General features: G+C 44.3%; 1 protein-coding gene across 4 annotated transcripts in view; it reads right to left on the bottom strand.

Moving 5' to 3' along the window:
* Window positions 1-23,915, bottom strand: part of RAB27A (RAB27A, member RAS oncogene family) — an 86,991-nt gene that overhangs the window by 18,203 nt on the left and 44,873 nt on the right. For all 4 annotated transcript variants that reach the window (XM_040413924.1, XM_040413928.1, XM_040413926.1 and 1 more), the window contains exons 3-4: window positions 10,198-10,283; window positions 7,713-7,816 (exon numbers count right to left, since the gene is read on the bottom strand). In XM_040413924.1, coding sequence (XP_040269858.1) covers window positions 7,713-7,816; window positions 10,198-10,283 — 190 coding nt within the window. The remainder of the gene's footprint in view (window positions 1-7,712; window positions 7,817-10,197; window positions 10,284-23,915) is intronic.

Here is a 23,915-nt window from a genome sequence, read left to right as displayed (position 1 = left end):
TTTTTGATCACTTGGTATTACACTTTTTGTGATGTAAGGTGACAAAAAAGGCTTTTTTTTTTTTACGGTGTTCACCTGAGAGGTTAGTTCATGTGATATTTTTATACAGCAGGTTCTAACGGACGCGGCGATACCTAATATGTATGTTTTGTATTGCACTGGCTGTCAGCTTTTATGCTGACAGCCTGCCTGTGAGACCTAGCCTAAGGGCTGGATCTCACAGGCTTCTATAGAAGGCAATCTCCGATGCCTATGGAAGGCATCGGGCTTGTCTTCTCTGTCATCGGGTCCCCGCCACTGCTGTGGGGGGGACCCGATGGGGAAGCGGAGGGCACCTGTACCCTCTGCATACTGCGGTCATACAAGGGGTTAACACGCCGGCATCTGTGTTTTCACCGATGCAGTCGTATGCAGTAAGGGCCCGGCTGTCAGTGACTGCCGGGTCCGTGACGCTGATTGGGAGGGGGCATCTCCTGCACCTGCCCGATCAGCCCGCTGTACATGTACGGTGCTGGTCCTTAAGTCCTGTCCACCAGCGCCATACATGTACGGCGCGGGTCCTTAAGGGGTTAATACAAAGGATTCCATCAATGTGTCTTCCCCTGGGTAAGCAACTGTGATCACATCACCAGTGAGATCCGGTCAGAAAAGCTATGAGACCATCAGTGAGTTCCAGGCAGTCAAGCTGCTGTGACATCACAAGCGAGTTTCAGGCAGGTGACCTGCTGTAACATCACAAGTGAGTTCTGGACAGAAAAGCTCCTGTGACATCACAAGTAATTTCCATTCAGGAGAGCTGCTGTGACATCACAAGTGAGATCCAGGCAGGTAGGATACTGTGCCATCACAAGTGAGATCCAGGCAGGTAGGATACTGTGCCATCACAAGTGAGTTCCAGGCAGGTGACCTGCTGTTGTGCCATCACAAGCGAAATCCAGGCAGGTAGGCTGCTGTGACATCACAAGCGAGTTCCAGGCAGCTAGGCTGCTGTGACATCACAAGCGAGTTCCAGGCAGCTAGGCTGCTGTGACATCACAAGCGAGTTCCAGGCAGCTAGGCTGCTGTGACATCACAAGCGAGTTCCAGGCAGCTAGGCTGCTGTGACATCACAAGCGAGTTCCAGGCAGCTAGGCTGCTGTGACATCACAAGCGAGTTCCAGGCAGCTAGGCTGCTGTGACATCACAAGCGAGTTCCAGGCAGCTAGGCTGCTGTGACATCACAAGCGAGTTCCAGGCAGCTAGGCTGCTGTGACATCACAAGCGAGTTCCAGGCAGCTAGGCTGCTGTGACATCACAAGCGAGTTCCAGGCAGCTAGGCTGCTGTGACATCACAAGCGAGTTCCAGGCAGCTAGGCTGCTGTGACATCACAAGCGAGTTCCAGGCAGCTAGGCTGCTGTGACATCACAAGCGAGTTCCAGGCAGCTAGGCTGCTGTGACATCACAAGCGAGTTCCAGGCAGCTAGGCTGCTGTGACATCACAAGCGAGTTCCAGGCAGCTAGGCTGCTGTGACATCACAAGCGAGTTCCAGGCAGCTAGGCTGCTGTGACATCACAAGCGAGTTCCAGGCAGCTAGGCTGCTGTGACATCACAAGCGAGTTCCAGGCAGCTAGGCTGCTGTGACATCACAAGCGAGTTCCAGGCAGCTAGGCTGCTGTGACATCACAAGCGAGTTCCAGGCAGCTAGGCTGCTGTGACATCACAAGCGAGTTCCAGGCAGCTAGGCTGCTGTGACATCACAAGCGAGTTCCAGGCAGCTAGGCTGCTGTGACATCACAAGCGAGTTCCAGGCAGCTAGGCTGCTGTGACATCACAAGCGAGTTCCAGGCAGCTAGGCTGCTGTGACATCACAAGCGAGTTCCAGGCAGCTAGGCTGCTGTGACATCACAAGCGAGTTCCAGGCAGCTAGGCTGCTGTGACATCACAAGCGAGTTCCAGGCAGCTAGGCTGCTGTGACATCACAAGCGAGTTCCAAGCAGCTAGGCTGCTGTGACATCACAAGCGAGTTCCAGGCCGCTAAGCTGCTGTGACATCACAAGTGAGTTCCTGGCAGCTAGGCTGCTGTGACATCACAAATGAGTTCCAGTTAGGAGGTGTTCCTGTGACATCACAAGGGAGTTCCTGGCAGCTAGGCTGGTGTGACATCACAAGCGAGTTCCTGGCAGCTAGGATGCTGTGACATCACAAGCGAGTTCCTGGCAGCTAGACTGGTGTGGCATCACAAGCGAGTTCCTGGCAGCTAGGCTGGTGTGACATCACAAGCGAGTTCCTGGCAGCTAGGCTGGTGTGACATCACAAGCGAGTTCCTGGCAGCTAGGCTGGTGTGACATCACAAGCGAGTTCCTGGCAGCTAGGCTGCTGTGACATGACAAGCGAGCTCCTGGCAGCTAGGCTGCTGTGAAATCACAAATGATTTCCAGTTAGGAGAGTTTCTGTGACATCACAAGGGAGTTCCTGTCAGGAGAGCTGCTGTGACTGGACAAGACAGGTCTCATAAGGCATACTGATCTGACATCACAAGTGAGTTCCAGTCAAGTATGCTGCTGTGACATCACAAGTGAGTTCTAAGCAGGTACTGTACACTGCTGTGACATCTCAAGTGAGTTTCAGGCAGGTACTGTAAGCTGCTACAAGTCACAAGTGAGATCAGTGGGCTGAAATCTTCTGTGACATCACAACTGTCAGACAGGAAACCTCAGGGGTGGCCATACCATATGAAACATCAAATTAGCAGTTGGACATCAAGGAGTCTACATAATGTTCTTGCACAGGAGACCCCCCTGGTTTCAGTGTTTATCCCTGTGTCATTAGCTTACTCTTCACACTACTTATTCTACACATATGACATTTTGAAGGATTTCTATATGATCTTTGACTATTGCAAATCTTGTCCTATATCTTCCGGTCTGGAGAACATTGAAATGAAGGGAGAAATTGGTTATAGGTGTAGAAATTGCTCTTTCTTGAGGTGAGTGCATACAGAGATTGTGCACACCGCATAAAACAGGGGAAGACTGGGAACTTAAATTGGCACTGGAAAAAAAAAAATAAAAAAAAGTGGCCCCAAAGTTGTAGGTGGGTCCAAATTGACAGAAGGTAAGGCAACACAAGTAGATGGGACCAATATAAAGTTGTCATTTTTAGTAATAGAACAGCACAGAATACCATCCCACGTAACCAAATACCACAGTGCAGCACAAAATACCTCCCCAGAAGCTGTCCCTCTGTGGTGGTCATCAATAGTTGCCAAGTTCTGTCTTCTTCCAATTGTCTTTAATATGGATATGGAGAAGGAGGCTTAGGAGGTGAGATGTGGGCCACAACACCAAGCTGCCCCATCTTTACCATGCTGCCTGTACTTCCTATAATAATGACCTCTATAATTCCCCTATAGTATCTACCAGGCTAGAGGTGGGCTATGGGCATCAGCCCACTTAGGAAATTCCCTTTAGGGTCTATGGCCAGTCCCTTACTGGGCTTTCTTTACCACCATTTCATGAATCCTCCTTTTCTTACAAAGTTTGCAAGTCTTGACAAAACTGGTGGGTTCAGCAGACTTTCATCTAATGTGTAAGGGCATGCTTAGAGGGGCCACTGAGGAAACTGACCGCAACAACCGACTGTCAGTCCGGGTTTCATGGCTCCTCTCCACAGTTCCTGAAAAGTTGTACTATTGATATTTTTTGAGTTTTAGAGAAGACCTAATAAGTGCTGTCAGAAGTGGGGAGCGTAACTCATCCTCACAGCCTCAATGATGGGGCAATGCGGTCAACATCACTTTATTAGGAAGTGTGGTTGACATATTAGCTGCCCTCTATACCTGACACTGTTAAGGAGAAGGGAGCACATAAAGCATGGAGAAAGGTAAGACACAAAAAACCTACCTTGGTGCTCTGCACTGTCCTGTCGCACCGTGTCTGGCCACAAAGCCAAAGCATTAAAGCAGTCAAGCTATTCTGGTCTATTTATCACCAGTGACTATTAAAGGGGCTTTCAAACAACACTTGGACATGGATATCACTAGAGACTGATGGCCAAGCCTGTGGCGAATCATCTGCCAGGAACAGGTGTTGGAAACCACAGGCTATGTATCTCAGTACCTTACCCAACGTACAAAATAAACATAAAATGCTGCAATGTCAAGTATGTGACATAATGATAAACTAGCGTGGGAGGAATGCCATGTTTTATAAGACGTATTCCATGCACAGAAGCACCACAACCCATGTCAGGGCTCTGACTTGAACACACACAAATGGGGTGAAAGTTCTACTCTGTTTGTGCTGCTGTTTCCATAACTAATCTTCTGCTCTTGATCTTGGGTGGGAATCAAAACTCCCTCTAGACAGCTCCGTGTTTGCACAAGAGGAGGGTGTTCATAGGCATTTGCAAGAAGAAATGCCACAGGTCTGGTTAAGCTTCCCTTAACAAATAAGATATGCAGATAGCCTGTAAACCAAACAGCACAAAGTTTCATATGGACAAGTAAATGGCTGACAGGGACACCTTTAGCAAATACAAAACAAAAAAAATATAAATATATATCAAATTTTGTAAAATATATATCATCAAGTAATTTCTTCTACTTTCTTTTGATCCTATATTTCATAGGCTGCAATTGAAAAGAGTCTGTCAGCAGTCCTGACCCTGAAAAACTACTGACAGCGCTCCGGGGCACTGTGAAAGAGAACTTATTTTGTGCAAAGCAGTCCCATATGCTGAAGTGCTCTTGGCTATATGCAGCGAGTTCCTCCACAAGCCTCATGCCTCTGAGTTACTGCTGTGGCATCCAACCAGGAGACCATTACTCAGTATACAGCCGAGACCACTTCAGAGCATGGGATTGCCTTCAGGGCTCTTGCAGGAGCAGCACACCCCCAAAAATTCTTTGCTACAATGCTGCGGGTCATAAAGCATCAGCAAATATATGTCTAAACAGCTATACACAACTCCTACCTAGAGCTGTCTGTAGTTTGTTTGGAGCTCAGTCAACAATCCATTCATACTGGGGGGGGGACCAGTCCCGTTCTCATGATTGGTATGGGGTCCCTGCAGTCAGACACCCACCAGTCAAACAGTTATCCCTTATCTAGTGGTTTGGGGATAACTTGTTGTTTCTGGAATACCCCTATAAGAATAATTCTCACATTCAGTTGTTCACCAGCAGAGCCCAGTAAATTAACCCTGCAGGATGTCTACCTTGTTCACAATCGTGTAGAAACCCTACTGACTGAACATGGTGGGCAAACATATCTCCTATTTACTTTTATAGTTCACTCCTAGGTTTATGGTTCCTCTAAGGGTACTTTCACACTAGCGTTGTTAGAATCCGGTAAACAGGATGCAAACTGATATCCTTTTTTCTCGATCTGTTAGACTGATCCGGTGAAATACCGCATCCGTCTCATCCGGAATAACGGATCCGGTATTTCATTTTTTTCCCCCCAAGATGAAAAGCGAAACCCGCTCCTCCTATGTCCTGGCGCATTTGCAGACCGCAACACTTGGTACCGGATCCAGCATTAATACATCTCTATGGAAATTAATGCCGGATCTGGCAAGTGCGGTATTGTTCCGGGATTTGGTCCGGTCAAATACCGTACAAGGGACAGAATGGAAGACATCCTGATGCATACTGAACGGATTGCTTTCCAATCAGAATGCATTAGGACAAAACTGATGCGTTTTTTTCCGGCATTGAGACCCTTTATCGGATTTCAATACCGGAAAAGAATAACGCTAGTGTGAAAGTACCCTAAGGTAATTATCCAATACCTAATACCCATACATACTCATTAAAAGCATTTACCCCTTTAAATATTTGTACTCTGTAGCTGTTGGGGGGGGGGGGGGGGGAAGGGTGCAAAGAAGTGTTAGCCTCAGGGACTGTCCCCTATGAAGCAAGGGGCTTCTATGAACCCCACTGCACCGTTAAAAGAGTAGGAGAAGCTGAGAAGTATAATATGTATTTTTTGTGGAAAAAGATTCAGTAAAACTTGTAATCTCTGCTTTTTCTAAGGGGTTGGCCACTTTCTGGCTACTGCTGTCCAATGTGTTTGTAAAATGGATTATAGGGCATTTACTAATATAGTCTTTCATAAAGTATGTCCCCTTGTTGGTCAAGTCTTTTGTGCTGTCCACGCTGAGGTCCTGTCCAGAAAATGGCTGCTAACGGAGGGTTATGTGACCAGGCAGATCACTCAGTCTCCTTCATTCAGATACATTGCACCTGCTATCTGCACTTCACTGCTGGAAGTTTAGTACAGGTACAGTGTGTTTGACTGGAGGAGAATGAGTGATCTTTCTGGTCACATGACCCTCCATCAGCGGCCATCTTATGGACAGCACAGAAGATTTGCCCAACAAAGTGACATGCCTTATGAAATATAGCAAAACGACACAGAACATCAACAAAGGCTATATTAGTAATTATTATTATTGCCATATAATCATCATACATACACATTGGTCACCAGTAGCCAAAAAGTGCCCAATCCCTTTAAGACCACCTCTGTGAGCAACTCACAGTACATGGGGGAGGTGTTACCAGTGACTGACAGCCATCTCTGTATACACACTTACACAAAGAATGCTGTAAATCACTGATAACACCTCCCCCATGTACAGCTATCAGCGACTGACTGCTATCTATGTACAAACACACTAAGGGCCCGTATGGCCGATCGCATGGTTGCCGTGCCCATATCGCAGACTGCATATAGCGGTCTGCAAAAGACTGCCAATGGCTGTCTGAATTCTGCATTGTGGAAGTGGACTCATTGACTTGAATGGTTTTGTGATCGGCAAGATACAGCAAAAGATAGGACAGATTCCCTTTAACCCTTTCCCTGCAAAGGACATATCTCTTCAGTAGCCAAGGATGTACTGACTGTTGAATCTCAGGCTATGTATCAGCTATAGATGTGAGCCAGGTCTTGTTTTAAAGCTGACAAGTGCTAGCAACAACCCAAGAAACAGCTGTTAGAAATAGATCCCAGTGAGAGCTGCATATACCGTCAATTCTCACTTCCAACCTGATTTCTAAAGGCTGTATCTCTGGTTCCTAGGCACCTAGTGCCTCAATCGCAGTCTTGTTTTATAGCTTAGATTGTCAGCTTTAAAACTATTCCTTGCTGGGAAAGCAGCCCGAGATATAATTAAGGTTAAAACCTTCCTTCGTCAGACAGCTAGGATCTCAGCCGAGAGGGGGGCCAGTAAGGTAGGTGCTAACAGGCTGCAGAGAGGAGAGAATTAGATCCTCTCTCTATATAAAACTGTGCATGTTATCAATCCCCCTTCCCCACAGAGGGCTTACCTGCTCTCTTATTGTCACATATGGTAGTATTTTCCAGAAAAGGAGTGAGTAGATAAATGCTAACTCAACTGATCGGCCCTGGTTTGTCTTCTAGTGGAAACGCTCAACATTTAACTTTGAATGTGCATTGTATTTAAAAATTTTATGCAAAGTTGCATTTCTGAGTTTGCACCTCTAATTATACCATATAGTACACACCGACTCTATGCCCACTTTTGTTAGCATGTAATAATATTGTATGCTGTAGGAACACCCCAGTGACAGGTGTCACAGAGGGCGAACACAATGCTGCCGCAACCTATGAAAAACTATTTTGACAAAAGCCCTACGCGGATACCACGGAGAAAAAAAGAAAGAAGGTAATGCATATTGCTGGTACCAGTGCAAGGTGCACTTACTTATCCAGTTCCTGACATTCAGGAAGCTCTGTTCATTTGACAGGTCGAAAAGTAAAAGGAATCCCATTGCATCCCTGAAGAAGGCGGTTGTGAGACTGCGAAACCTAGGGGGGAAAGAAGAAGAAAAAAAAAGTCACGTAAAGCGGCTGCAGCCCTTGGAGGCAAGTTTCCTGCTGTGCCAATTTCTCTCTCTCACCTACCTCTATCTGTTATGTCCTACAGTATGTAAAATGACCAGAATGTCAATGGATACAACCACCAGTACCTAGCACGTATCAGGAATGGCAGCACTTTATCCTTTTGAGTGTTTCTATTATTTTAGATGACATAAAGGGCTTTTCATTGATAAGACAGTCATCCCTATGAGGCCTCATGCACACGGCCATTGTTGCTGCGGACCACAATGCACGGGCACCGACCATGTGCCCGCCTTATGCGGATACAGACCCATTCACTTGAATGGGGTCCGCAATCCGCACTGCAAAACAGTAGTAGTGCAGGCACAACTTTTTTGCTGTGTGGAGCCACGGACAGAAAACCCATGGAAGCACTCCGAAGTGCTTCCGTTCTGCACCGCACTTTCCGGATTGCTGACCCATTCAAGTGGTGCACAAACAGCCGGTGCCCGTATATGGCAGACTAGCTGTTTGTGGACAGCAATACAGGCCTGGCCGGCACATGGTCGTGTAAATACAGACAATATATTACATAGAGCATCTTTGTCTACAATAAATGCATGACTTGTCACCACGTGAAATGTTTTCCGGGTTCTTAATGGTTTACTTCACAATTACCAATACAGCACACAGACATCATGACAGGTCTATTTAATGTCCCACGGACTGACTGCTCATGACGCACAGTGACGTCAGTTGTGGGTGGTGCAATGTCCTTAACTATCTGGATGCCACACGCATCACCCTATATTTCAATCTACCATATAGATGTACTGTGGACAATTCTTGCGTGTAGTTCTCGTTTTTATGTACTTTCCTTAGGAGTTTTTCACTCGGAGAAGGAATCCGCAAACTTCGTCACTCCCGCTGTAGTATAACTACGACTCCCAGCATGCATATTTGCTTGGCTGTCCTCGGAACTCCCACATAAATTAAATGGAGCATGCTAAGAGTCTGGAGATTGCCGATTCCTGCTTTAGAGAATGGGTGGAGGGGGCTGTAGTAACCAATCACAACCACTACACCATGGACAGAGCCAATGCTTCTGAATCCACTATTCTGTTTCTGGACCTGGAAGATAGATCGGCAATATCTAAAGCAGGGATCAGCAACCTGTGGCCCTCCAGCTGTTCTGAAACTACAATTCCCAGAATGCTTCATTTACTTCTTTCGGAGCTAAAATGAAAGCTGAAAGTTTTACAGCAGCTGGAGAGCCGAAGGGTGCTGACCCCCTCATCTAAAAGGGGTCTTTTACGGACCATCAGTGCCCTTGCGTTTGAAATCCCCCTTAAAGGGGTTTTACAGGATTGCAGAATCATGGCAGCTTTCTTCCTAAAACAAGGCCATACCTGTACAAAATTTGTGTGGTATTGCAGCTCTGGCCTTCCACTTCATCAGACACAACCCATGCACAGGCGTGGGCCAGGAAGAGAGCATACCAAACAAGGAGACACGTGTTTAAACCACTGATATTCTTTTATGTCCGCAATGTGACATCCATATACCTGTGCAACGTGTTGTGTCTCTTGGATTTATATATCAGGAACAGAGCAGCCATGTTTTACTAATACTGTAAAACCCCTTTAAGGCCCTAGGTCTAAGATTACATTTGTGACCAAGATCTTTTTATTAACATAACTGGTGCACTATTCATCGGGCAGTCTAAATGAACCATTAGTGAAGTGGGTAATTATGGGGAAGGGATTGTTACTTCCAGATAATTGCCTGCTCATCAGTGGCGGAGAAGAGCTGCATTTACATGCAGCAATCACCTCCACTGTATGGGGATCAGAGATGGCTATTGCTCTTAATCTGATGCCCAGAAATGATTTAGTGTGCTGCATGAAAGATCATTTCACCCGATGAACAAGTGTTTACATGGGCCTATTATCGGGAACAGGCATTTGCAGTGACATTTGTTCCCGATAATCTGCCCGACAATTGAGCCGTGTAAACCCACCATTAGCTGGGTCATCAAATCATGGCTGACAGCAGATAAGCAGAGCTAGAAACTGGGGTCTTTGACAGCAGTTGCTGTCAGCACTAGACTGGCACATTATATGCCCACAACCATGGAGTCATTCATTCACAACAGTCTACAGCAGTGGTCTACAGCATGTAGCACCCTGGCAGCTGTAGCTTTGCAATGGATGGCGATAGAGACCATTGGTGTATAATCTGGATCTCATTTACATGCTCTAGTACCCCATAATCTAAATATCAATTAATCCATAACTGGAATATAATAGAAATGTGGTGCAGCTATATAACATTTATGATGTGAATCCAGAATTGTGCTATAAACCCACCTTTCCTGACCTGCTGTGTCCCATAACTGCAGGTGAACCCTCTGACCTCTGCCAGCAATTCCATCCGGACCGTTTGAACGATATACCTGAGAAAAGACAAGCAATAAAAAAGATAACAGAAATCAAGAAAGACTGGGATAATACAGATGTGCAGCAGACAGTATGCACCAATTACACTGCGGTAACCAGGACCTATAATGTATACCACCACAGACCAGGGATCCAGGAGCATTTAAAGCCTGTCACCTGGAAAACACATATTAAGCCCGCCCCTTACCCCTCCTTTCTACATTGTGATGGACCTCTTGCCGCGATGCCGGGAGTCGGACCGCGCTCTTCTCGCTCATGCGCCATGCGCTGCCCGTTACAGAGCGATCCCGGCTCCCTCACTCACCACCTTCATTTTGCAGACTGCGCATGCGCCGTTCAGTTCCACTGCGCCCGGCCGTCGCTTCTAGTCTTTAGCGTGAGCGTGATCACTGGCTTGCATTCTCCAGCGCCTGAAGCCAGTGATCACGCTCACGCTAAAGACCAGAAGAGACGGCCGGGCGAGAGTGCGATGGAACTGAACGCCGAATGCGCAGTCTGCAAAATGAAGGTGGTGAGTGAGGGAGCCAGGTTCGTGCTGTAACAGGTAGCGCACGGCGCATGCGCGAGAAGAGCGCGGTCCCGGCATCACGGCAAGATGTCCATCACAATGTAGAGAGGAGGGGTAAGGGGCGGGCTTATCGTGCCTTGAAGCAAGGAGGCCGCTGCCCCCTTGACTTCAAGCCTGACTTGGAGAAGGCGCCAACAGACATTAAAACTGCGATTTTAACAAATATGAGGAGACAGAATGAGGAAAGAAAATCATGATTAGCAACACACTGGGGGATACTTTAAGGTACTGTGGTCGGTTTAATATGTGTTTTGCAGGTGACCGGTTCCCTTTAAAATCCTTCAAAAGGAACTTCCTTACATATTTCTGACCATATGGTCCTTAGTCATAGCTTGGTCATTGCTATGTTCGGAAATGCATAAGCAAGCTACAAATGGATGTCTCTTAAATGTGCCTGGAATAAAGGCAAGTTCTGAACAGAAGGCAGGATCATATAGTGACAGGGTGTCACATGGCCAAATTCTGCTGCAATTATATTGTAATTATGACAACACTAATCAGCATAACTTCAGATCCATCAGCTATTAGAAAGGTAGGAGTCCCCAGTCCATGCTTTACTGTAAAGCTATGTGCACATCACATTCATGATGTCTGTTGCGTGTACACTGGAAAACTCCTAATATACATGCTACATGTCTCCATATGGATATATTAGCCTGGAGGAGGCCAAAAGACTGTCCATTAGGCCCCTGTCATACACAACTGCATATAATAGTGTAGCAGACCGCGGTACACCATACAACAGCACCCACTGAAAGATGTACACATTTAACACATGCATTTTTTCCAATGGAACGCTATGGGTGATGGATGCTGCTGTACGGTGTGTGAGGGGCATCCCTTTAACCTATACATCATGGCACATGTATGTTTAACAGCGGGCATAAACATGATGTGAACATACCGTAAGGATGTCGTTACATACATACTAGTGGCCTGCCCTTCTAAGGACCACCTTTAAACAGCAGTCTGAAACCAGGAAGACTCCTTAAAGGGGTATTACAGCTTTTTATCTGTTGATCTGAATATCTAAAAGCTGGAATGCTCCTTTAACTTGACGTCTAAGTTAATTCATCAACTGGTTTATTTTTGTTAGATGTCCCAAGTTAAAGGGGTATTCCAGCCTTTAGAAAGTCCGTGTGAACCTACCCTTAGGGAGCCATGATATATGTGTCATTTTAGACCACTCCATCTGCTGGATTGCAAGGTGCAAAAAAGCGGCTATGCGACACGGGGCTCTCTTGGAAAAGTCGGGAATGAATACAGGGAGGACTGGGAATATAAGTGCAGAGCAGCCTCGTCACTGCTGCTTTTCGCACAGCCTCGTCACTGCTGCTTTTCGCACAGCCTCTTTAAAAGGAGCTGTAACTTTCTGCTGTGAGAAAGATCTGGTTTCTTTCTTTGAAAAAAAAAAGGGATATCTGCAGGCTAAAGAGGAAATGAATCACAGAAAATAAAAATCCAAACAGATATGCTACTGACTATACTGGGAAGTCATACAAGCAGATATTAAAAGCTGAGACTTTTGCCAATATATTCCTGTCAGGAACACATCGGAGCCTATCATGCACCACGTCACGGTCTCTCAGCATGGCAAGGGGTCCTACCACTACGCTAACTATGGTGTGAACACGGTCTGAAGGTGATGAAATCCAGCTCACAGCCAAGCTTCCACACAACCGCCCAGCAGGACAACTAGTGCAATGTGAACAAAGCCAGACTGTAAGCCACACCCATATCAGACCGTGTGATGGAGGCCACCAGGTGGTCCACATGCGGTGGGACTGCTCCCCCAATGAGAAACACGCTACAGTGTTTGGGGTTTGAGCAGTTCCCACATATTTGCCACTATATTTCTGTGATTTTGATTTATATGTAGTGTATGTGCCTTTACCTGGCATTAAACATTCTTTTGCACCTGGTGACCTCCATCACATGGTCTGATATGGGTGTGGCTTGCAGTCTGGCTTTGTTCACATTGCACTAGTTGTCCTGCTAGGCGGTTGTGTGGAAGCCTGGCTGTGAGCTGGATTACATCACCTTCAGACCTTGTTCACACCATAGTTAGCGTAGTGGTAAGACCCCTTGCCATGCTGAGTGACCGTGACGTGGTGCATGATGGGCTCCGATATTTTCCTGACAGGAATATATTGGCAAAAGTCTTAGCTTTTAATATCTGCATTTATGACTAGCCAGTATAGTCAGTGGCATATGTGTTTGGTGCATTTTTTCTGTAATTTCTATGATTATATTTTCATCCGCACAATGCTCCGTTTTGTGTAGGATGTCTTTGTGGTGCATGTGGACCGCGCCGACATCCTCCACCGTATGCATTTTTTGCTGGGCATAGTCGTTTGCTGCGGTCCACATGCGGTGGGACTGCTCCCCCAATGAAAAACACGCTACAGTGTTAGGGGTTGAGCAGCTCCCCCAGATTTGCCACTATATTTCTGTGTTTGTGTCTTGTTTTATATGTAGTGTATGTGCCTTTACCTGGCATTTAAACACTCTTTTGCACCTGGTAACCTCCATCACATGGTCTGATATGGGTGTGGCTTACAGTCTTGCTTTGTTCACATTGCACTAGTTGTCCTGCTAGGCGGTTGTGTGGAAGCTTGGCTGTGAGCTGGATTTCATCACCTTCAGACTGTGTTCACACCATAGTTAGAGCAGTGGTAGGACCCTCTGCCATGCTGAGAGACCGTGACGTGGTGCATGATGGGCTCCGATATTTTCCTGACAGGAATATATTGGCAAAAGTCTCAGCTTTTAATATCTGCTTGTATGACTAGCCAGTATAGTCAGTGGCATATCCGTTTGGTGCATTTTTTTTCTGTGATTTATATAATTATATTTTCATCCGCACAATGCTCCGTTTTGTGTAGGATGCCTTTGTGGTGCATGTGGACCGCGCCGGCATCCTCCATTGTACACATTTTTTGCTGGGGATGGTCGTTTGCTGCGGTCCACATGCGGTGGGACTGCTCCCCCAATGAGAAACACGCTACAGTGTTTGGGGTTTGAGCAGTTCCCCCATATTTGTCACTATATTTCTGTGATTTTGTTAAAGAGGAAATGGTTAAAAATAGAAGGGGCACTAGCAGATGCTGGGCTTACAGGGCAGAATGTTACAGATCAGGAAAAACCTGCAGCGCGGTGGTGACATTACAGACCAATCTGCATACGAGGTTACTGGATGTTTTAGAAACCTAGAAACCTAGAATGTGTCGGCAGATAAGAACCATTTGGCCCATCTAGTCTGCCCAATATACTGAATACTATGGATAGCCCCCGGCCCTATCTTATATGAAGGATGGCCTTATGCCTATCCCATGCATGCTTAAACCCCTTCACTGTATTTGCAGCTACCACTTCTGCAGGAAGGCTATTCCATGCATCCACTACTCTCTCAGTAAAGTAATACTTCCTTATATTACTTTTAAACCTTTGCCCCTCTAATTTAAAACTGTGTCCTCTTGTGGTAGTTTTTCTTCTTTTAAATATGCTCTCCTCCTTTACCGAGTTGATTCCCTTTATGTATTTAAAAGTTTCTATCATATCCCCTCTGTCTCTTCTTTCTTCCAAGCTATACATATTAAGGTCCTTTAATCTTTCCTGGTAAGTTTTATCCTGCAATCCATGTACTAGTCTAGTAGCTCTTCTCTGAACTCTCTCTAGAGTATCTATATCCTTCTGGAGATATGGCCTCCAGTACTGCGCACAATACTCCAAGTGAGGTCTCACCAGTGTTCTGTACAGCGGCATAAGCACTTCACTCTTTCTACTGCTTATACCTCTCCCTATACATCCAAGCATTCTGCTGGCATTTCGTGCTGCTCTATTACATTGTCTTCCCACCTTTAAGTCTTCTGAAATAATTACTCCTAAATCCCTTTCCTCAGATACTGAGGTCAGGACTGTGTCAAATATTCTATATTCTGCCCTTGGGTTTTTACGCCCCAGGTGCATTATCTTGCACTTATCTACATTAAATTTCAGTTTCCAGAGTTCTGACCATTCTTCTAGTTTTCCTAAATCCTTTTCCATTTGGCATTTCCCTCCAGGAACATCAACCCTGTTACATATCTTTGTGTCATCAGCAAAAAGACAAACCTTCCCAGCGAGGCCTTTTGCAATATCACTTATGAAGATATTAAACAAAATCGGTCCCAGTACAGATCCCTGTGGAACCCCACTGGTAACATGACCTTGTTTTGAATGTTCTCCATTGACTACAACCCTCTGCTGTCTGTCACTCAGCCACTGCCTAATCCACTCAACAATATGGGAGTCCATGCTCAATGACTGCAGTTTATTGCTAAGTCTTCTATGTGGGACAGTGTCAAAAGCCTTACTAAAATCTAGATATGCGATGTCTACTGCACCTCCACCGTCTATTATTTTATTCACCCAGTCAAAAAAATCTATAAGATTTGTTTGACATGATCTCCCTGAAGTAAACCCATGTTGTTTTTCATCTTGCAATCCATGGGATTTTAGATGTTCCACAATCCTATCCTTTAATAGGGTTTCCATTAATTTGCCTACTATTGATGTCAGACTCACTGGTCTATAGTTGCTCGATTCCTCCCTACTACCTTTCTTGTCAATGGGCACGACATTTGCCAATTTCCAATCTTCCGGGACGACTCCTGTTACTAATGATTGGTTAAATAAATCTGTTAACGGTTTTGCCAGCTCACCACTAAGCTCTTTTAATAATTTTGGGTGTATCTCATCAGGCCCCTGTGACTTATTTGTCTTCACCTTAGACAGCAAACTTAGAACATCTTCCTCTGTAAAGATACATGCATCAAACGATTTATTAGTCATCCTTTCTAGTGGAGGTCCTTCTCCTTCTCCTTTTTCTTTTGTAAAAACTGAACAGAAGTATTCATTAAGGCAGTCGGCTAGCCCTTTATTCTCTTCTACATACCTTCCGTCCTTTGTTTTTAATTTAGTTATTCCTTGTTTTAATTTCCTTTTTTCATTTATATATCTGAAGAATGTCTTATCCCCTTTTTTCATAGACTGAGCTAGTTTTTCTTCTGCCTGCGCTTTAGAAGTTCTTATAACTTGCTTGGCCTCTCTCTGCCTAATCTTGTAGATTTCCTTATCTTCATTGCTCTGGGTTTTTTTATAATTACAAAATGCTAGCTTTTTATTTTTAATGATTTGGGCCACTTCTGCTGAGTACCACAGTGGTCTCCTCCTTTTTTTGCTTTTACTGACAAGTCTAATGCAATTTTCTGTTGCCTTCAATAATGCACCTTTTAAGTAGTCCCATTTCTCCTGGACTCCATGTAATCCGTTCCAGTCTGATAAGGACTCATTTATGACTAATTTCATTTTTGAAAAGTCTGTTTTTCTAAAATCTAAAACTTTTGTTTTTGTGTGGTGGGACTCTTTCACAGTTCTTATATTAAACCACACTGACTGGTGATCACTAGATCCCAAGGTTTCGCCTACAATGACATCATATACCGAATCCCCGTTTGTGAATACCAAATCCAAAATGGCCTCCCTCCGGGTTGGCTCCTCAACCACTTGTTGTAGAGATAACCCCAGTAGGGAATTTAGAATATCTGTACTCCTGGTAGAACTTGCTATTTTGGTTTTCCAGTTTATATCTGGAAGATTGAAATCTCCCATAATGATAACTTCTCCTTTTATTGTCATTTTAGCTATTTCTTCAACTAGTAGATCATCTAGTTCTTTAACTTGACCAGGTGGTCTATATATCACACCTACACGAGTTACTGCATGGTTAGCAAACTGCAACGTAACCCAAACTGACTCTATGTTGGCCTCACCAACTTGTATTAGGTTAGATTTAATGCTATCTTTCACATACAGGGCCACTCCTCCTCCTTTCTTGCCTTCTCTGTCTCTTCTGTATAAAGAGTACCCTGGTATGGTTATGTCCCAGTCATTTCTTTCATTAAACCATGTCTCCGTAACAGCCACTAAATCTACATTCTCAGATGCCATTATTGACCCAAGTTCATTGATTTTTTTACCTAAACTGCGAGCATTTGTAGACAGGACTCTGAGCTTATCATTTCTTAACCTCTGTGCTTCTGACCTGTTCTGGCATTGTTTCGGGGGGCAATTGGACTCTTTTATTTTCACTCTTTTGCCCCCCCTTACTAGTTTAAATACTCTTTCGCAAATTCTTGGAGTTGTTCACTAAGTACATTTGTTCCTTTGAGAGAAAGATGCAAGCCATCTTTTTTGTACAATTCCTTTCTATTCCAAGTAGAGCTATCATGAGAAACAAAGCCAAATCCTTGCTCTTGACACCATTTACCAAGCCATATGTTGAACTCCTTTATGCGCCTCTGCCTATCATTCTGAACATTATGCACAGGCAGAACTTCAGAAAATGAAATGGTGGATGCAAAATCCTGTACGTCATTACCAAGTGTGATAAAAGATTTTTTCACCTCTGACACTTCATTGCAAGCCAGGTCATTTGTCCCTAGATGGACAAGAACATCCACGTCCTCTTCCTGCTTTGCTTGCTTAACAATATTAATAATACGTCTTCTATCTCTTCTAGCAGTAGCCCCAGGGAGACATCTCACAAAACCATTTTCTTTAAGCTCCACACTTCTTATGATTGAATCACCCAGCAACAGCTGCTTCCTTTGAGACTTCACTTTATCTTTTTTGTTGCATACATTAGACATAGGAGTCGATGGTTTCTCACCCTCTGTGCTTGAGTCCATATCCATGTTGTCCTTACATTCTGAGAGTGCTGCAAATGAATTATGGAGAACCACCGACTGTGGGACATGTCTTCTATCCACCACTCTAAGTCTTCCAGAACCTACAGTAACCCATCTGCCATTTCTGGGGGTCCTCTGTGGCAGTGGCATTGCAGCGGTCCTAGCTGGAGTTTGTTTAACAGATAATTTAAATATTTCAGCTTTCAAAAATGCAATTTCCTGCTGCAGTAAGGAGAACTGTCTACAGATCTGACAGCATCCGAATCTCCAAAGAGTGGAACATGAAATAAATGCACAACAATTCCTGCACTGAACCAAGTCTGCCATTTTAAAGAGGAGAAAAAAATAAAAAAATAAAAATAAATTTGTAACTTTAAATCAAACAAATCTTACCTTTTTGTATTGTTTCCACCTTCCAGCCTACCTCCTGACTATCTCCTGCAATATCTCTTTCCTAGTACTTAATGTAGTACTTGAAGCTAGTACTTGCAGCTAATGAATTAGGCCAGCTAATGAGTCTGTCTCTATATATACACACACTGCTTCCCAAACTCCGCCCCCAGCAACAAATGTAACACCTTAGTGAGCTAGGCTCATTAGCAAACGCACAATAGCAAACAGCTGACCGAATTCCTTTACCTCTTCTCAAGCAATGATCAGCAAAAACAACACAGATGAGCCAGTTGGAGACTCTAAGCCAATCTCTTGCAGTATCTCTGGAATCTCTTCTTGTCTCCTGCAATATCTCTTTCCTAGTACTTAATGTAGTACTTGAAGCTAGTACTTGCAGCTAATGAATTAGGCCAGCTAATGAGTCTGTCTCTATATATACACACACTGCTTCCCAAACTCCGCCCCCAGCAACAAATGTAACACCTTAGTGAGCTAGGCTCATTAGCAAACGCACAATAGCAAACAGCTGACCGAATTCCTTTACCTCTTCTCAAGCAATGATCAGCAAAAACAACACAGATGAGCCAGTTGGAGACTCTAAGCCAATCTCTTGCAGTATCTCTGGAATCTCTTCTTGTCTCCTGCAATATCTCTTTCCTAGTACTTAATGTAGTACTTGAAGCTAGTACTTGCAGCTAATGAATTAGGCCAGCTAATGAGTCTGTCTCTATATATACACACACTGCTTCCCAAACTCCGCCCCCAGCAACAAATGTAACACCTTAGTGAGCTAGGCTCATTAGCAAACGCACAATAGCAAACAGCTGACCGAATTCCTTTACCTCTTCTCAAGCAATGATCAGCAAAAACAACACAGATGAGCCAGTTGGAGACTCTAAGCCAATCTCTTGCAGTATCTCTGGAATCTCTTCTTGTCTCCTGCAATATCTCTTTCCTAGTACTTAATGTAGTACTTGAAGCTAGTACTTGCAGCTAATGAATTAGGCCAGCTAATGAGTCTGTCTCTATATATACACACACTGCTTCCCAAACTCCGCCCCCAGCAACAAATGTAACACCTTAGTGAGCTAGGCTCATTAGCAAACGCACAATAGCAAACAGCTGACCGAATTCCTTTACCTCTTCTCAAGCAATGATCAGCAAAAACAACACAGATGAGCCAGTTGGAGACTCTAAGCCAATCTCTTGCAGTATCTCTGGAATCTCTTCTTGTCTCCTGCAATATCTCTTTCCTAGTACTTAATGTAGTACTTGAAGCTAGTACTTGCAGCTAATGAATTAGGCCAGCTAATGAGTCTGTCTCTATATATACACACACTGCTTCCCAAACTCCGCCCCCAGCAACAAATGTAACACCTTAGTGAGCTAGGCTCATTAGCAAACGCACAATAGCAAACAGCTGACCGAATTCCTTTACCTCTTCTCAAGCAATGATCAGCAAAAACAACACAGATGAGCCAGTTGGAGACTCTAAGCCAATCTCTTGCAGTATCTCTGGAATCTCTTCTTGTCTCCTGCAATATCTCTTTCCTAGTACTTAATGTAGTACTTGAAGCTAGTACTTGCAGCTAATGAATTAGGCCAGCTAATGAGTCTGTCTCTATATATACACACACTGCTTCCCAAACTCCGCCCCCAGCAACAAATGTAACACCTTAGTGAGCTAGGCTCATTAGCAAACGCACAATAGCAAACAGCTGACCGAATTCCTTTACCTCTTCTCAAGCAATGATCAGCAAAAACAACACAGATGAGCCAGTTGGAGACTCTAAGCCAATCTCTTGCAGTATCTCTGGAATCTCTTCTTGTCTCCTGCAATATCTCTTTCCTAGTACTTAATGTAGTACTTGAAGCTAGTACTTGCAGCTAATGAATTAGGCCAGCTAATGAGTCTGTCTCTATATATACACACACTGCTTCCCAAACTCCGCCCCCAGCAACAAATGTAACACCTTAGTGAGCTAGGCTCATTAGCAAACGCACAATAGCAAACAGCTGACCGAATTCCTTTACCTCTTCTCAAGCAATGATCAGCAAAAACAACACAGATGAGCCAGTTGGAGACTCTAAGCCAATCTCTTGCAGTATCTCTGGAATCTCTTCTTGTCTCCTGCAATATCTCTTTCCTAGTACTTAATGTAGTACTTGAAGCTAGTACTTGCAGCTAATGAATTAGGCCAGCTAATGAGTCTGTCTCTATATATACACACACTGCTTCCCAAACTCCGCCCCCAGCAACAAATGTAACACCTTAGTGAGCTAGGCTCATTAGCAAACGCACAATAGCAAACAGCTGACCGAATTCCTTTACCTCTTCTCAAGCAATGATCAGCAAAAACAACACAGATGAGCCAGTTGGAGACTCTAAGCCAATCTCTTGCAGTATCTCTGGAATCTCTTCTTGTCTCCTGCAATATCTCTTTCCTAGTACTTAATGTAGTACTTGAAGCTAGTACTTGCAGCTAATGAATTAGGCCAGCTAATGAGTCTGTCTCTATATATACACACACTGCTTCCCAAACTCCGCCCCCCAGCAACAAATGTAACACCTTAGTGAGCTAGGCTCATTAGCAAACGCACAATAGCAAACAGCTGACCGAATTCCTTTACCTCTTCTCAAGCAATGATCAGCAAAAACAACACAGATGAGCCAGTTGGAGACTCTAAGCCAATCTCTTGCAGTATCTCTGGAATCTCTTCTTGTCTCCTGCAATATCTCTTTCCTAGTACTTAATGTAGTACTTGAAGCTAGTACTTGCAGCTAATGAATTAGGCCAGCTAATGAGTCTGTCTCTATATATATACACACACTGCTTCCCAAACTCCGCCCCCAGCAACAAATGTAACACCTTAGTGAGCTAGGCTCATTAGCAAACGCACAATAGCAAACAGCTGACCGAATTCCTTTACCTCTTCTCAAGCAATGATCAGCAAAAACAACACAGATGAGCCAGTTGGAGACTCTAAGCCAATCTCTTGCAGTATCTCTGGAATCTCTTCTTGTCTCCTGCAATATCTCTTTCCTAGTACTTAATGTAGTACTTGAAGCTAGTACTTGCAGCTAATGAATTAGGCCAGCTAATGAGTCTGTCTCTATATATACACACACTCCTTCCCAAACTCCGCCCCCAGCAACAAATGTAACACCTTAGTGAGCTAGGCTCATTAGCAAACGCACAATAGCAAACAGCTGACCGAATTCCTTTACCTCTTCTCAAGCAATGATCAGCAAAAACAACACAGATGAGCCAGTTGGAGACTCTAAGCCAATCTCTTGCAGTATCTCTGGAATCTCTTCTTGTCTCCTGCAATATCTCTTTCCTAGTACTTAATGTAGTACTTGAAGCTAGTACTTGCAGCTAATGAATTAGGCCAGCTAATGAGTCTGTCTCTATATATACACACACTGCTTCCCAAACTCCGCCCCCAGCAACAAATGTAACACCTTAGTGAGCTAGGCTCATTAGCAAACGCACAATAGCAAACAGCTGACCGAATTCCTTTACCTCTTCTCAAGCAATGATCAGCAAAAACAACACAGATGAGCCAGTTGGAGACTCTAAGCCAATCTCTTGCAGTATCTCTGGAATCTCTTCTTGTCTCCTGCAATATCTCTTTCCTAGTACTTAATGTAGTACTTGAAGCTAGTACTTGCAGCTAATGAATTAGGCCAGCTAATGAGTCTGTCTCTATATATACACACACTGCTTCCCAAACTCCGCCCCCAGCAACAAATGTAACACCTTAGTGAGCTAGGCTCATTAGCAAACGCACAATAGCAAACAGCTGACCGAATTCCTTTACCTCTTCTCAAGCAATGATCAGCAAAAACAACACAGATGAGCCAGTTGGAGACTCTAAGCCAATCTCTTGCAGTATCTCTGGAATCTCTTCTTGTCTCCTGCAATATCTCTTTCCTAGTACTTAATGTAGTACTTGAAGCTAGTACTTGCAGCTAATGAATTTACTTCACCAATCTGACAACCGCTTCCATATATATTATAACTGCTACATCCTGCACAGTGAGGGAATAAATGAACGGGCTCCTACCATGCGAGCCAGGAACAAGAAATTCTGGGGATTTTACTTAAAGTGGTTATCCCATGATTGGTGTTAAAAAATGAAAATCATACTTAATATATAGAACTTGGCAACCTCTTTCTAAGGGTCCATTCAGACGTCCATAGAATGGGTCCGTATCCATTCCGCAATGTTGCAGAACGAATCCAGACCCATTCATTCTCTATGGAGCCCCCGATCTTCCGGTCCGCGGCTCCCGAAAAAAAAAAAATAGAACATGTTCTATTCTTGTCTGCAATTGCGGACAAGAATAGGCAGTTCTGTGGGGGTGCCAGCCGGGTGTATTGCGGATCCGCAATACACTACAGACGTGTGAATGGACCCTAACAAAGCTAGAACCAGCCCTGTACCTCACATGGATCCAGAGATCTCCCCATTCATTGCTCTGCGGGGGGAGTGTCCTTTCTGCACCGTGACAGCCAAAAACTGGCCCTTTCAGGGATGTGCTTCTTGCGGACACGTCACCACCAAGCCCAGTCATTGGCTGCCACAGCGCACATGACCCTGTCCGTGCAAAAAGTTTACATGCGGGGACTGGAAGTCTGGTAAAGACAGCCTGGAAGCCACGGACCCTGAATGGAACAGGCAAGTATAGCTCTCCCCTTTAAGGCTTGTCTAGGTGTACTGGAATTGGTTTTAATATCAGTAGTCATGTAGACACACACGTTATACTAATTTCACTGTGTAATGATTATGGTCATCATATACAATTAAGGCACCCATACATAAAAGAGGAATTTGGCTGAACTTGCCAGTGCGGCTGTGACCGGACGACTAATGCAACTTTTATGTTTGGGGTTGTGCCTAATCTTCACTACCAAATGAAAAGGGGAAAAAGGGAACAGATGTTGAATTTCAGTATATACAATACTATTGCTCTTAGAGAAGACAAGCCTCCACCCGATGTATGGCAGCAGCTCACTCCATTGCGTCCACCGAGAACGCCAGCACGCTCGGCCGAGCTGAGCATGAATGTATATGGGGAAGTCAGAAAGAACTATTAACTAGACGAGCATTCGCCAACAGCTACATGAGGTGTAGGGCACGTTTAGACTAATTGGGGGAATTTATCGTGAAGGGAATATTTTAAGTCAATTTTGCTCGAGTCTGCCTTGGAGTACTTTATGCCACATTTATCAAATGTCTCATGTTGCCCGAGAAATTTATCTTATGCTTAAACCTAACACTTGTCTAGAAAAAGCTACTCCAGTTTTCCTGCTTCATCCTCCTACTGGAGTGAGCTTTCGACTTTTTTTTGTGACTTTTTAAAAGAGTCTCAATTAGGGATGAGCGAATCGACTTCGGATGAAACATAAAAGCATAAAACTTAGTTCCAATACTGTATGGAGCGAGCGCTCCGTACAGTATTCGAATGTATTGGCTCCGATGAGCCGAAGTTATTACTTCGCGAAGTCTCACGAGACTTTGGGTAATAACTTCATAAATTGATTTCTAATTTCTGTAAAAAAAAAAAAAAAAAAAAAACATTTCCCGAACTCTGGTTTAGTTCCAAGGTACCACTTGGAATAATAACGTCGGCTCATCGGAGCCAATACATTCTAATACGATTCGCTCATCCCTAGTCTCAATGATAAATCTGGAGTGAAACTCAATAACATAGCTAACCATGCCCACTTTTCCACCAACATGTCAAAACTGGAGTGAGTGATATAAAACTGCAAAAAGTCGCAAAAGTCCTATTTTGCGACTTTTTGAAGCCAGAATTCTGGAGTGAAGGCATCGTACATAAAGGCAATTGTTTAAGGGACTACAGCACACCAATAAAGACCACAAACACCTAGATGTTTTGGCAGCGAATAAAAAATGAAAATCTA

Source organism: Bufo bufo, chromosome 1 (genome assembly GCF_905171765.1).
Source record: "Bufo bufo chromosome 1, aBufBuf1.1, whole genome shotgun sequence".
NCBI lineage: Eukaryota > Metazoa > Chordata > Amphibia > Anura > Bufonidae > Bufo > Bufo bufo.
This window is presented reverse-complemented; position numbering and strand designations above follow the sequence as displayed.